We start from the raw sequence: 14,688 nt of genomic DNA on the forward strand, positions 1-14,688 counted from the left end.
AGGAGAGACAAAGTGGGAGATGCCAACCAGCAGGTACAACAGACACCTGAGCAGCAAGTTGGTATCTAACACTGACCTCACTGATGACGACATCTACAGGAATTGTTGACAAGTTGTTCTTGGGTAAATAGATCCTGGAGGAAATACACAGAAAAGATCCATTATTGCAGGGACAAACAAAGGCTGGATATTGAGGGGATACAACAGAGTTAAGGAAAGGGAGATTTTTCACTGAAGGAACAAAGAAAAGCTGAATATCTGGAAGGGCAACAGGAAAATTGAGAAGAGGAAAATGTTGGAATGATACAAAAATTAACATGTTTTCTGTCTGTGCATAAAACACGCACACACACTTTCTCTCTCTCTCTCTCTCTCTCTCTCTCTCTCTCTCTCTCTCTCTCTCTCTCTCTCTCTCTCTCTCTGCCTAGCCTTGGGCCATGCACTCACATCCCTCCCCAGTATCTCAATCAATATCTTTTGATCCTGAGAAGAAACAAGAGAACTACGTGGAATGAGAGACAAAATATACACAAGAAAACAACAAAACACACAGTCACTGGACTAACCATCTCAGTGACCTTTAGAAATACTTACAGGAATTTTCAAGGGTACTTCATGATTCTGGTGATAGTTTAACAAGTATTCTGCATCACCAGAAGAAAGAAACACCTATGAGAACCTGACTCATTATCATGAAAACAGTCCTTATGAAAGCTGATGGGATTTTCAAGGACATTTTTTTCATGATTCAGGAAATAGTTAATAATATTCTGCATCATCAATCAACCAATCATAAAAACCAGACTCCTCTTTTAAAACAGTTCCATTAACACCTCAGGCATTTCACAATATGGGGATAAAAGTTAAGGTTCCCCGCACTTCCTACCACAAACCAGACTCCTCTTTGAAAACAGTTCTCATAACACCTCAGGCATTTCACAATATGGGGATAAAAGTTAAGGTTCCCAGTGTGTCTTACCACAAACCAGACTCTTTCTCTTTGAAAACAGTTCCCATAAGACCCAAGGCATGAGAGTTAAGGTTTCTTGTGTGTCTCACCACGAAAACTGCTCCATCCAGGAGAGAGCCACCAGCACCCACAAACTTGAGGGAGAGGAAGAAGGGGTGAGCGGCATGGAGGATCTCTGGGTATTTGAGATGGATTTCCTTGGCCATCCTGCAGAGAGAGAGAGAGAGAGAGAGAGAGAGAGAGAGAGAGAGAGAGAGAGAGAGAGAGAGAGAGAGAGAGAGAGAGAGAGAGAGAGAGAGAGAGAGAGAGAGAGAGAGAGAGAGAGAGAGAGAGAGAGAGAGAGAGAGAGAGAGAGAAGGATGAAGGAAAAGACCAGGAGGTAGAGAATGAGAGAAATGCAAGTAAATGAGGAAGAGGACAAGGAAAAGGAAGACAAGATGAGAAAGAGAAGTATTCAACCACTCCTTTTACTATCAGTGACCTTACATTGAAAACTAAACTCTAAACTTGCAGTAAACAATTGTACCAAACTGAGTGAGACAGCATGAGAGTTAGCAAGACATCACATTAATATAAGGACTGGGAGGTGCACAGGGACACCAGAAATGAGACTAAGTTCAGTACTATTCCCAGCACCTGAAACACCATCCTCACTCTCAGTTTCATTCCAAAGAAGCACTTTTTTCTGAGAGCAGCACAAGATATGGTGCCAAAGGGGAGATGCAAGGACTGGAGGATCCTTAGGGACAGAAGACACAAGGCTAACTTCAGAACCATTCCGATTATCTAGAAGAGGGTCCCCAGTCTCACTCTTGTTCAAGAGATGCACAATGTTTCTCCAAGAGCAGCGCAAGATCTGGTCCTCGACGTAAACTTTCCTTGCATTGTAGTGAGTGTCTAAGTATCCTGTCACTACTGGGATAGCTATGTTACTGCTGAGGGATGTGCACAGTTTCCCTAGAGCTGTGGCAACATGCTCCTGTGGTCCAGTTATCTTGAAGCAGAGGAAGTGAGAAGAATTAGTGAACTAGAAAAGGACGATGAAAATGGCTGTGAGACATGGAGGGAGAGAGGAGAATAAGAAAGAGTAGTGAAAATGGCTATAAGAAATAGAGAGTGAAAAGAATTAGTGAAATGAATAGAAAACTTAAATGAAAGTGACTGTAGGAAGTAGAGGAAGAGAGAAGAATTAGTGGAAAGAATATAAAAGCAATGAAAATGACTACAGGAAGACAAGAAAGCGATGAACGAGCTTGCTTTTGACATTCTTTTACAACAGAAGAAAGAATGAAAAATACAGCCATTCAATTCACCTCTTCACAATACACACCTGGTACTCTGTTATGCCCTTCTTGGAGTCATTGCTGAGAGTGAAATCAACGGGGCCACAGTACACTCCGTCAGCCAGCAGCCAGCATGTCCACTGACTGCAGCAACATACTCAGCACTCCATCCTCCAACTGTGTCACATCACCATAACATCATTAGAGGTGTGTGTGTGTGTGTGTGTGTGTGTGTGTGTGTGTGTGTGTGTGTGTGTGTGTGTGTGTGTGTGTGTGTGTGTGTGTGTGTGTGTGTGTGTGTGTGTGTGTGTGTGTGTGTGTGTGTGTGTGTGTGTGTGTGTGTGTGTGTGGGGCAAGGAGGGGGTGAGGGTAACTATGCATGACAGAAAGGTTTAAATTGTGTGTGTGGAGGAAAGTGTGCATTAAAGAGAGAAAAAAAGAGGAATACAGGATGAGTGAAGAAATGGATAATGAATGATAAGGTAGAAGAAAAAGAATACAGCAAAGATGAAGAAAAGATATCATTGAAGGATACATGATATGATAAGAGGGAAAAAGAATACACTGCAGGAGGAGAAAAAGGATATCACTGAAGGATATAACAGAAAAGTATAATGAAGGATAGAACAGAAACAAAAAGAACACAGGAGGCATGAAGAAAACAATATTACTGAAGGATGCAAGAGGAAAAAACACAGTGCAGGCGAAGAAAAGAAGATACTGAAGGATATAACAGATGGGTGATAAGGACAGTCATTCTCACCACATCCTCCACACCCTCCAACTGCTTCCATCAGAACAGATCGGTGTGCAAGGACTTGACCATGGGGTACTCCTTGATGACCAGATGTGAGGGATACACCACCAGTCCTGTATGGGAGACAGATAATAAACTGCACTCCCAAATGTTTTGCTCTCTCTTACCTCCAATACTTCCAGTTGTTATGGTGTTTTCAGGGGTGTTTTCATGGTTCCAGTGATGGTTCAGCAAGGATTCTGCATCTTTAATAGTCTGTAATGTGAGGTATTGGGGTTTTAAACAGTACATCAACATGCAATACATTTTATCCTAACTTCCATAAGTATGTACATCAGTATACAAGATTTTCCTTTATGTAAGAGGAACTCTGGCTAAGGCCAACAAAAAGGAGAGAGAGAGAGAGAGAGAGAGAGAGAGAGAGAGAGAGAGAGAGAGAGAGAGAGAGAGAGAGAGAGAGAGAGAGAGAGAGAGAGAGAGAGAGAGAGAGAGAAAAAAAAAAAAAAATTAAATTAAATAAAATAAAATGAAATAAAATAAATAAATAAATAAAAATAAAAGGGCCCACTGAGGTACCAGTCTCTAGAAGACAGAGCCAAAAGAATTACCCTAAATTTAAGAAGTGTCTTGTATAAGGAAGTACAGACACAGGCAGGGAGCTCCAGAGTTTACCAGACTGACACCAATACTCGAGAGGACTCCATGTACCAGCTAGCGGAGACGACAGCAACCTTGGCTATGAGTTGCTGTCTCACGTCTGGCGCCTCAAATATGACGTTCTCAAAGGTGAGCATTGACACGGCCTCATCTGGTACATACAGCCTGACACAGGGGCTGTTGTCAGTATTTGTGTTGGGAAGATATTTATTTTTTCAAGTAGGAGGGACACTGGCCAAGGGCAACAACCCTCCCCTCCCCCCCAAAAAATAAAGACCCACTGAGATGCCAGTCCCATAAAAGGGTCCAAAGCAGCAGTCAAAAATTGAAGGATAAGTGTCTTGAAACCTCCCTCTTGAAGGAATTCAAGTCATAGGAAGATGGAAAGACAGAAGCAGGCAGGGAGTTCCAGAGTTTACCAGAGAAAGGAATGAATGATTGAGAATACTGGTTAACTCTTGCATTAGAGAGGTGAACATAATAGGGGGTGAAAGAAAGAAGAAAGTCTTGTGCAGCGAGGCCGTCAGAGGAGGGGAGGCATGCAGTTAGCAAGATCAGAAGAGCAGTTAGCATGAAAACAGCAGTAGATGATAGCAAGAGATGCAACACTGCAGTGATGAGAAACCGGCTGAAGACAGTCAGTTAGTGGAGAGGAGCTGATGAGACAAAAAGCTTTTGATTCCATAATGTCTAGATGAGCAGTACAAGTGGAACCCCCCCAGACATGTGAAGCATACATGGACAGATAAGGCCCCTGTACAGAGTTAGCAGTTGGCAGGGGGGATGAGAAAAACTGGTGAAGATGTTTCAGAACATCTAATTTCATAAGAGCTGTTTTAGCTAGGGATGTGTTGTGAAGTTTCCAGTTTAGATTATAAGAAAAGGACAGACCAAGGATGTTCAGTGTAGAAAGGGGGACAGTTAAGTGTCACTGAAGATGGGATAGTTATCTGGAAGGTTGTGTCAAGTTGATAGGTGGAGGAATTGAGTTTTTGAGGCATTGAATAATACTAAGTTTGCTCTGCCCCAATCAGAAATTTTAGAGAGATCAAAAGTCAGGTCTTCTGTGGCTTCCCTGCATGAACTCTTTACTTCCTGAAGGGTTGGACTTCTACAAAAGACGTAGAAAAGTGCAGGGTGGTATTATCAGTGTAGGAGTGGATAAGACAAGAAGTTTGGTTTAGGTCACTGGAGAATAATAAGAAGAGAGTGGGTGATAGGACAGAACCCTGAGGAACACCACAGTTAATAGGTTTAAAGGAAGAATAGTGATCATCTACCACAGCAGCAATAGAACGGTCAAAATGGAAACTTAAGATGAAGTTACAGAGAAAAGGATACAAGGCGCAGAAGAGTAGTTTGGAAATCCAAGCTTTGTGCCAAACTCTATCAAAAACTTTTAATATGTCCAAAGCAACAGCAGAAGTCTCACCAAAATCTTTATAAGAGGATGACTAAGACTCAGTAAGGAAAGCCAAAAGATCACCAGTAGAGTGGCCTTGATGGAACCCATACTGGCGATCAGATAGAAGGTTGTGAAGTGAAAGATGTTTAAGAATCTTCCTGTTGATGATTGATTAAAAAACTTTAGATAGGCAGGAAATTAAAACAATAGGATGGCAGTTTGAGGGATTTGAAGTCACCCTTTTTAGGAACAGGCTGAATGTAGGCAAACTTCCAGCAAGAAGGAATGGTAGATGCTGACAGAGTTGAAAGAGTTTGACTAGGCAAGGTGCAAGCACAGAGGCACAATTTTGGAGAACAATATGAGGAACCCCATCAGGTCCATAAGCCTTCCGAGGGTTTAGGCCAGGGAGGGCATGAAAACATGACTGTGAAGAATTTGAATAGGTAGCATGAAGTAGTCAGAGGGTGGAGGCAAGGGAGGAACAAGCCCTGAATTGTCCAAGGTAGAGTTTTTAGCAAAGGTTTGAGCGAAGAGTTCAGGTTTAGAGATAGATGTGATAGCAGTGGTACCATCTGGTTGATATAAAGGAGGAAAAGAAGGAGAAGCAAAGTTATTGGAGATGTTTTTGGCTTGGTGCCAGAAGTTACAAGGGGAGTTAGATCTTGAAAGATTTTGAAACTTTCCGTTAATGAAGGAGTTTTTGGCTAGTTGGAGAACAGACTTGGCATGGTTCCAGGCAAAAATATAAAGCCCATGATATTCTGGTGATGGAAGGCTTAAGTACCTTTTGTAGGCCACCTCTCTATCATGTATAGCATGAGAACAAGCTGTGTTAAACCAAGATTTGGAAGATAAAGAGTGAGGAATGTACACCTCCATGTCAGACTCTACTACCTCTGTTATGTACTCTGCACACAGACAGGTCTCTGACATGGAAGCAGTAGTTATTCCAAGGAAAATCAGCAAAATACCTCCTTGGGTCCCTACAGCTAGCAGAGGCAAAATCCTAGAGGCACTTCTGCTTATGGGGATGCTGAGGAAGGATTGGAGTGATAGGACAAGATAAAGATATGAGATAGTGACTGGATAAGCCCAACAGAGAAGAGAGGGTGGCAGCATAAGCAGAAGGATTAGAGGTTATGAAAAGGTTAATAATGTTGGGCATATCTCCAAGATGGTCAGGAATACAAGTAGGGTGTTGCACCAATTGCTCTAGGTTGTGGAGGATAGCAAAGTTGAAGGCTAGTTCACCAGGATGGTCAGTGAAGGGACAGGAAAGCCAAAGCTGATGGTGAACATTGAAGTCTCCAAGAATGGAGACCTCTGCAAAAGGGAAGAGGGTCAGAATGTGCTCCACTTTGAAAGTTAAGAAGTCAAAGAATTTTTTAAAGTCAGAGGAGTTAGGTGAGAGGTATACAGCACAGATACATTTAGTTTGAGAGTGACTGTAATCGTAGCCAGATGGTGGAAAACTCGGAAGATTCAAGAGCGTGGGCAAGAGAGCAGGTTAAGTTGTTGTGCACATAAATGCAACATCCAGCTTTGGATTGAAAATGAGGATGGAGAAAGTAGGAGAGAACAAAAATGGGGCTAATGTCAGTTGCCTTAGACACCTGTGTTTCAGTGAGGAAAAGAAAATGAGGTTTAGTAGAGGAGAGATGGTGTTTTTACAGACTGAAAATTAGATCCAAGACTGCAAATGTTGCAGGAGTTAATGAAGAAAAAGTTGAGCGGTGTCAAGACACTTAGGGTTGATACCAGAAGAGCAGTCTGACCTGGGGACATTTGTTGTCCCCTCCCCCGATGATGACTCTATGAGGCTGGTGTAGGAGTCTCCATGATAATTGAGTGAAGGGTGTGTGTGTAATTAGATGCTTGTAGTTTTGTGTGAAGGAAGAGAGTTGTCTTTAGAGAGCAGGCTGTGACTGTCCCCTTTTCTTGTGAGACACAAAGGGAAACATTCAGTGAGGTCACAGCTGCATTTAATGATAAGTTCACAGCACCCCATCATCCAGTGCTTTAGACCTCACTGGGAGTAATTATCATTTTGGCAGGTGCCTGCTGCCTCCTCCTTGTAACATTCTCTTCTGTTTCTTACTTGGCATACCTCTGGATAACCTCAAAGTGTCCCTCAGCAGTCTTTGCCAGCAGTTTGCCCACAAATGTCTGGCCTGAGGAGGAGAGAGAAGAGGCTCAGGAAAGAAAATACAGTACAGATGTAATTCCTCTCAACTTCTGTGCTTTCTTATGGAAGGATAACAGAGAAGGTATAATTTTACTCCCTTCATCTGTCTACTTATCTATACACCAGGCCACCAATCCCAGACAAAGCACCACTCACTCACACACACATCACTCACTCTTAGGCCCACTGGTCTCTGGTGGGAAGGAACAGTGTTGTGGACCTCCCTACAACACCCTAGTGACTGTACTTACAAGACTCTGCTATGGTTATGGTCTTCACAGAAGATAGTAACACAATTCCTCTCAAATTTTATGAGTCATGTGGATGGTCTGGCACCAGCGTGGCAGTACATACATGCCCTGGCCTCACCTTAGGCCAACTGAGTACTGACTCATTATCCAGTAATTACTGTCCCACTCCCTCCCCTCCCACCACTTAGGGATAACATGCCACACATCTGAAAAAAAGTCTCCAAAAATCATGCACACACAAAAAAACAGATACAGTATATGAAAAACAGCAAAACATAAGGAGTACCACAAGGTGTAATCTAAAGCCTGAGTGTAAACAAGCTATGTCTCAGACACACAACTCAAACTTTGGCAGATTGTTGCCAAAGTGCTGGATGATTTTTCAGTGTGCACAGACCAATGTTGCTTTTTGCACACATTTTCATTCAAAAAAGTTAATTACAGTCCCTTAATTAACTTAGTAATTTCTGTCCATCTCCTCATCTTGAAAGCCTCACCATCAAACATTAAGCCAGAATTTTTGTAAACAAGCTGAATGAATGTATCATGATAATAGAAATAATATTGCTTTATTACTTCATGCATGTATGCAAAAAATAAACTTGACTCAATTATTCCTGTCTACCAAACCTTTAAAGTCTTGCCATCCAAGCACTGGGCCAGAGTCCTCGTCAACAAACTGAATGCCTCTTGATAACAGAATTAATATTGTTTTATTACGCTATCCCAAAAAATTTAACTTGATTTTGTCATCTCCTCACCTTCAATGCCTTGCCATCAAACTACAATCCAAAAAAAAAGAAAAAATAAATAATTCCTGTCTGTCTCGTCACTTCCTCACATCATGTTAACAAAGATTATATTATTTTATTACTCTTTATATACAACATTTAAGTCAATCATGCCTGTCTGTCTCCTCACCTTGAAAGCCAGGCCATTAAGCACCAAGCCAGAGTCCTTGTCAACAAAGTGAACAGTGATGGTGGTGGGTTGTCCGGCCTGCACTATGCTGGGCTGCTGCAGGACCATTGCTGCACTCATCTTTGTCAAGCTGAGGGGAGGCCAAAAGAAGACCAACAATTAGATCACTTATGTGACTTCAATAGTAATTGTATCTTGGTAAATACTGAGATCCTTTTCTCTCCTTTTTGGTATGTCAGACTTGCATTTCCCTCAGTATCCTGTCAAGGTCTAATCCCTAGAGACACCATTAATGTACCCTGATTAAGTTAAATTTAAAACAGATAGGAAGGAATTGGTTTTTAAATAGAGTGGTGGATGAATGGAATGGACTCAGTAATGAAGCTGATTATTTAGTGACCTTTAAAAGAAGATTACACAAATTTATCAATGAGGTTGATAGGTGGAAATAGGTAAGCATGCTTTGTACAGGGACTGCCATGTGTAGGTCTGATGGCTTCTTACAGCATCACTTATTTTCTTATTCTTCTGTTCTTACACCAGACACTTGTGCTCCAGCTTTGGATGGTTCTTTTTGACCTCTCTTTAGGGACTGGCACTCTCATTGGGCTTTTTTAAACTTTTTGTTGCCTTTGACCAGTCCCCCTCTTACATAAATAAAGACCTGCACCTACCTGAAGGTCCCCTCCAGGGTGGTGGTGAGGGCTGGAGCATAGCTGGGGTAGGTGATGGTGAAAGTGAGGTTGTAGCCTTCCCCGGGCTTGCTGACAGACAGGTTGGTGAAGATGGCAGTGCCATTCCTGTTGGGAACTGTTGTGGTGCCCATGAGGATGGCACCTGGCGGACCTCCCAAGAGACTTGCTGTGACCTGCCAGGGATCACTCTTGTGGCCCAGGTCACTGGTGGGTGCACCCTGCAAGAGAAGAGAAGAGAAGAGAAGAGAAGAGAGAGAGAGAGAGAGAGAGAGAGAGAGAGAGAGAGAGAGAGAGAGAGAGAGAGAGAGAGAGAGAGAGAGAGAGAGAGAGAGAGAGAGAGAGAGAGAGAGAGAGAGAGAGAGAGAGAGAGAGAGAGAGAGAGAATAATTATTGGTGTATCCTTGAGTCCTTTCATGGGAACCAAAAAGGCCTGAAAGTTTACTAAACACACACACACACACACACACACACACACACACACACACACTAAAAATCCAGCTATCTACGTCACTGAGAGTTGCCCTAGTGGAAATACAGAGTATGAGAGTTCACACTGGTTCTACTCGTTGCTGTTCCGTCTCCAAAGCAGTTAAATTGTTATAATGAGCGGTGAAGAGGGGTCTACTTCGGTCCCCACTATGTTGTTTATGCCAATGGGGACCGTCTCGAAGGCTAGACAGAGAGACCTCGGGATTTGGGGAAGAGGACTGAAGGGTCGGGAAAGCAATGATGAGAAGGAGAATTATCACACTGGAAACTGAAATGAAGGAAATGAAGGATAGATTTGACAAGATGGAGAAGATGGTTGAAACTTTGATCACCGAGAAGGGGGTGTGAAGAGGTGCATATGACGATCTACATAAAAAACAAACGTTATATGAAAAGAAAGCAATGGAATATGAAGGCAAAGTGGAAGAGTTAAACGTAAAACAGGAAAATTGGAAGAAAGAACAAGAGAAAGAAAAGACTGATTTTAGGGAAATTGTGGAGGAACAAACAAAGGCAAACAACAAAAAGCTCACAGAAAAAGTTGTTCAAGTTATAAAACAAAGAAAACTTGGTGAGAGAAACTGAGGATAAGAAAAAAACTGTCGTGGTATTCGGTCTGAAGGAAGAGTATACACCTCAGTGGACTGAAAGAGAAAAGAAGGAAAAGACATGTGTGGAAAAATTAGTGGGGACATTACAAGAAGAAAAAGAGCTAACTGGAGAGATCGAAGAAATTAAAAGAGGAGAAACCGGACATCATGGGAATTGTTGAAATTAAATTGGCAAGTGAAGGGATATATCAAATATTGGTGAAGGAAAATACAACCTCTGGATGAGAAATAGAAAAAATAAACAGGGAGGAGGTGTGATGCTTCTAATTAGGAAGGATTTATTAGTGGAATCTGTCACATATGGGGTGGAGGAGGCAGAAGTATTGAAAATAAACTTAAGACAGAATATTGTAAGATACTGTAACATTGTGGTGACTTATGTTCCCCCCTATTCCAACTCTTGGAGAGAGGATGAATATAACAAAATGCTTGAGGACACAAGGACACGTTTGGCAGAGTTATTTGAGGAAAATGACGATATACTCCTGATGGGGGACTTTAACTGTAAAGAGATATCTTGGGAGAATTGGACCATGGAAGGCAGTGAGCCATCATGGGGGAACAAGCTACTAGACCTGGCTACTGAAAATTTCTAGACACAATGGGTTACAGATGACACAAGATTTAGATGAAATGAAGCACCTTCAAGGCTCGATCTAATTTCCACCATGAAACAAGAAATAGTAGAAGACCTTAAATACATAAACCCAATAGGAAAAAGTGATCATGTGCTGATTCAGTTCACAGCTATGGATAATAACCTCAGTATAAGAAAAGAGGACCACAGAAGAGAATGGCTACATAAACTACAGCAAGACTAACTTTGGACAACTTAGGAAGTATTTCAGTGAAGTGAATTGGAACATGGTTATTCAAAAGGAGGACATAGAGGAAAAGTGGACAGCTTTCCTGGACATTTATAATGAGGGAGTAGAGAAATGGGTACAACAGATGTGCAACAGCTAGATTGGAGAGAGAAAAAGCATGGAACAAGTGGAAGAAAAACAGGAGACTGGACCTGTGGAACAATTATATAAGGAAGAGGAACGAATTTCTTAAAACTCGCAGAGATGAGCAGAAAAATTTTGAAAAGAATGTTGTGGAGAAATGTAAAGACCAACCAAAATTATCTTATAAATTCATTAATGGAAAATTAAAGAGTAAAGATGAAATAAGGACAGTAGAAGCTGGAGAAGAGACAGTGGATAACCCAGAAGAGGTAGCTGAAGTGTTTAACAGATACTTCCACACTGTGTCTACTAAGGAAAATGATTTCAGAGGTGAGAGGACAGCATTAGAAAAAGGGACCGACCTAAAGGAGATTAAAACATCAGTAGATGAAGTAAAGAATATGTTGGAAGACCTGGATGTAAGGAAAGCAATGGGTCCTGATGGTGTCTCCAGTTGGATTTTAAAAGAGTGTAGCTCACAATTAGTCTCAGCGTTGCACAATATAATTAGCACCACCCTGGTAAAAGGTAGAGTACCCATAGATTGGAAATGGGCAGATATTACCCCAATCCACAAGACTGGAAGTAAAGAAGATCCATTAAATTATAGACCAGTATCGCTCACAAATGTGATGGCGAAGATTTGTGAAAAGATTATCAAGAACAGATGGGTGAAATACCTAGAAGACAACAAGGTGATAACAGAGAAACAGTTTGGTTTCAGAAAAGGAAGATCTTGTGTTACAAATTTGATAAGTTTCTACTCAAGAGTATTAGATATAGTGCCAGAGAGAGATGGATGGGCCGACTGCATATACTTAGATCTGAGAAAAGCATTCCATAAAGTTCCACACAGAAGACTAATATGGAAATTGGAAAAAACTGGAGGACTCAGTGGATCACTGTTAAAGTGGATGACTGACTTTTTGACAAACAGAGAAATGAGGACAGTAATTAAAGGCAGCAGGTCGAACTGGAGAACAGTAACAAGTGGCTATTTTGTTCACAGTTTATGTAAACGATGTGACAGAAGGTGTAGAAAGTTACATGAATATTTTCACTCATGATGCTAAGATTATGAGGAAAGTAACAAATGAAGAGGATTGCAATGCTTTAAATCAGGACTTAATTAAGATTAATGAAGGGTTAATGAGGTGGAACATGGAGTTTAATGCTAAAAAATGTAGTGTGATGAGGTTTGGAAAAAGTGTGAAAAGACCAGTTGGCAACTATTACTTAGGGAATGAAGAAATCTCTATAAGATCAGAAGAAAAAGACCTAGGAGTAATTATTACTGATAATTTATCATTTTGGAAGCACATAAACAAAAATTATAGGAGAAACATATAAACTGCTGAAAAACATCAAGATAGCATTCTCCTATATTGATGAAGATATGATAAAAAACTGATAACAACGATGATACGTCCGAGATTGGAGTACACAGCATCAGTGTGGTCGAAGTTTGAAAAAGGATACAAGAAAGTTAGAAAGAATCCAGAGCTGCAACTAAAATCCTTGCAAGCTTAAGAGAGTATAGTTATGAGGAAAGGTTGAAGAGGTTGGGCCTGACTACACTAGAAAAAAAGAGGGAAAGAGGTGATTTGATAGCTATATATATAGAATACTGGAAAGGATGGAAAAGTCGGACAGAGAAGACCTCTTGATACCAGATACTAGAGACACAAGAGGACATGGAAGGAGACTGAATAGGAGTGTTTGCAGAAGAGACATCAAGAAACATAGCTTCCCACACAGAAGTATTACAGTGTGGAATGAACTTAAGGATGAGACTGTATGTGCAAAGACAATTCATAAATTTAAAGAAAATCTAGATAAAAGTCGATATGGAGACGGGACGGCACGAGCCTAGTGTGGATCTTGTCCTGTATTTCACAACTAGGTAAATACAACTAGGTAAACACACACACACACACACACACACACACACACACACACACACACACACACACACACAAGGACTGAATGAATACAGAGATGGGATAAGGAATGTAGCCCAGCCCCTGTTTATCACAAGTAGAAAAACAAAGGTGAGAGAGGCAAGAAATGTACATAAACTGATGGATGAATAAAGGAGGAGACAGAACCAGAGGTGTGTAGCTTAGTCCCTGTATACTACAACTACACACACACCTCTGTATCCAGCACAGTAAAGGACAGCTGCATTTCAAACACTGTGTCCTGCACCACACTGCTGGACACACCACTCAGCACCAATGCACTGGATGGCTTGGCATACTCAGTCACTGCCAGGCTCTCCTTGATCTTCTCTGCCACCTCCTTCTCCTGCTGCTTGTAGAACAGCTTGGCATCCAGAATGACAACACTGCCTTCCTCCTCTGTGGCCTTTGGAGGGGCTTCCTTGGGTGGTGGCTCGATGGGGTCACTCACCTGAGGAAGAGAGGTGGGTATTGGAGGAACACACTACCTCTGTTAATGGTTCAGCTGATGACAAAGTGCAGGAGGACATGATTCAAGGCAGTAAAGGGGCAGAGAACAGTGTTATTTTACCAAAAGGAGTTACAGGAGTGAGAGATGACTCAAAGCAGTAAAGAGACAGAGTAGTGTTTGCCTTAAGAGGAAGCACTGGAGGAAGAGACAACATAAGATCACAAAGGAACAGAGAGCAGAGGTTCACTTTACCAAGAGAGAGAGGCACAGTTGCTGCATGATCCATCCTGGAATCTATTGACGGCCTTCTCCAGACTCTGCACCAGCTTCTTGTAGGGAATCACCTCCCCACCAATTGCTCCCTCCTCCTCCTCGCCATTCAGGCTTGTAGTGTGAGCGCTGGCCACTTCAGCCTAAGTAAATTTAAGTTGTATTCTTAAACATTTTGTTCTCTTTAGTAATTATTTTCAGATATAATGAATAGTAAGAATCTCATAGGCAACTTTCCCATTCATTTGGCACAGTCCTTGTTAAACTACCACTATCTATCTATCTATATACCAGGCTGGCAATCTCACACAGGATGGCCCACACAAAGCACCACACACTCCTGCACACATCACTCACACTCTTAGCTCCGTTGGTTCCTAGTGTAATGGGACAGTCTTGTGGACCACCCTGCTACATCCCAAGAGCTTAGGCACACCACAGCTGTCCACATACTTCCACAGCAAAGCCTCACAGCATAAACTGGTTTAATCCTGCCCTTTCATGGTGAAATCATTCCCTATCACAAGTGTCATAAAAATTACCTTGAAAACTCAGATAAATTCCATTAGATCTCCAATTAGTTGAAACTCCCAAACATTTGAGAATAAGTCTTGCATGTTGAGCTCCTACTAGTAAGGGAGACCAGGCAGCCCAGACAGCCACACCAAACACAGCCACACCCAACATAGCCACAAACAACATGGTCACACATAACACAGACCAACACTGCCACGCACAACACACAGATCCAACAAAGCCAGACACTGAACAACAAAGCCACACTGAACACAGCTGCACCCACCACAGTCAGACTCAACACAGACCAGAC

The 14,688-nt window shown here is 41.8% G+C and overlaps 1 protein-coding gene across 30 annotated transcripts in view; it reads right to left on the reverse strand.

Moving 5' to 3' along the window:
• Window positions 1-15: 15 nt before the first annotated feature.
• The window catches only part of LOC135113788 (uncharacterized), a 45,193-nt gene continuing 30,520 nt past the window's right edge, over window positions 16-14,688 (reverse strand). For 4 of the 30 annotated variants that reach the window (XM_064029392.1, XM_064029394.1, XM_064029393.1 and 1 more), the window contains 2 exons: window positions 13,842-14,002; window positions 13,453-13,589 (listed from right to left, as the gene is read on the reverse strand). In XM_064029392.1, coding sequence (XP_063885462.1) covers window positions 13,586-13,589; window positions 13,842-14,002 — 165 coding nt within the window. In that variant the 3' untranslated portion in view covers window positions 13,453-13,585. Of the gene's footprint in view, window positions 135-443; window positions 1,178-1,624; window positions 2,132-2,300; window positions 2,431-2,477; window positions 3,266-3,718; window positions 3,833-6,850; window positions 7,247-8,432; window positions 8,563-9,106; window positions 9,346-13,331; window positions 13,590-13,841; window positions 14,003-14,688 lie in introns of those variants that run through there. The other 26 variants (XR_010275001.1, XR_010275004.1, XR_010275000.1 and 23 more) reach the window with 26 other exon arrangements.

Source organism: Scylla paramamosain, chromosome 26 (genome assembly GCF_035594125.1).
Source record: "Scylla paramamosain isolate STU-SP2022 chromosome 26, ASM3559412v1, whole genome shotgun sequence".
NCBI lineage: Eukaryota > Metazoa > Arthropoda > Malacostraca > Decapoda > Portunidae > Scylla > Scylla paramamosain.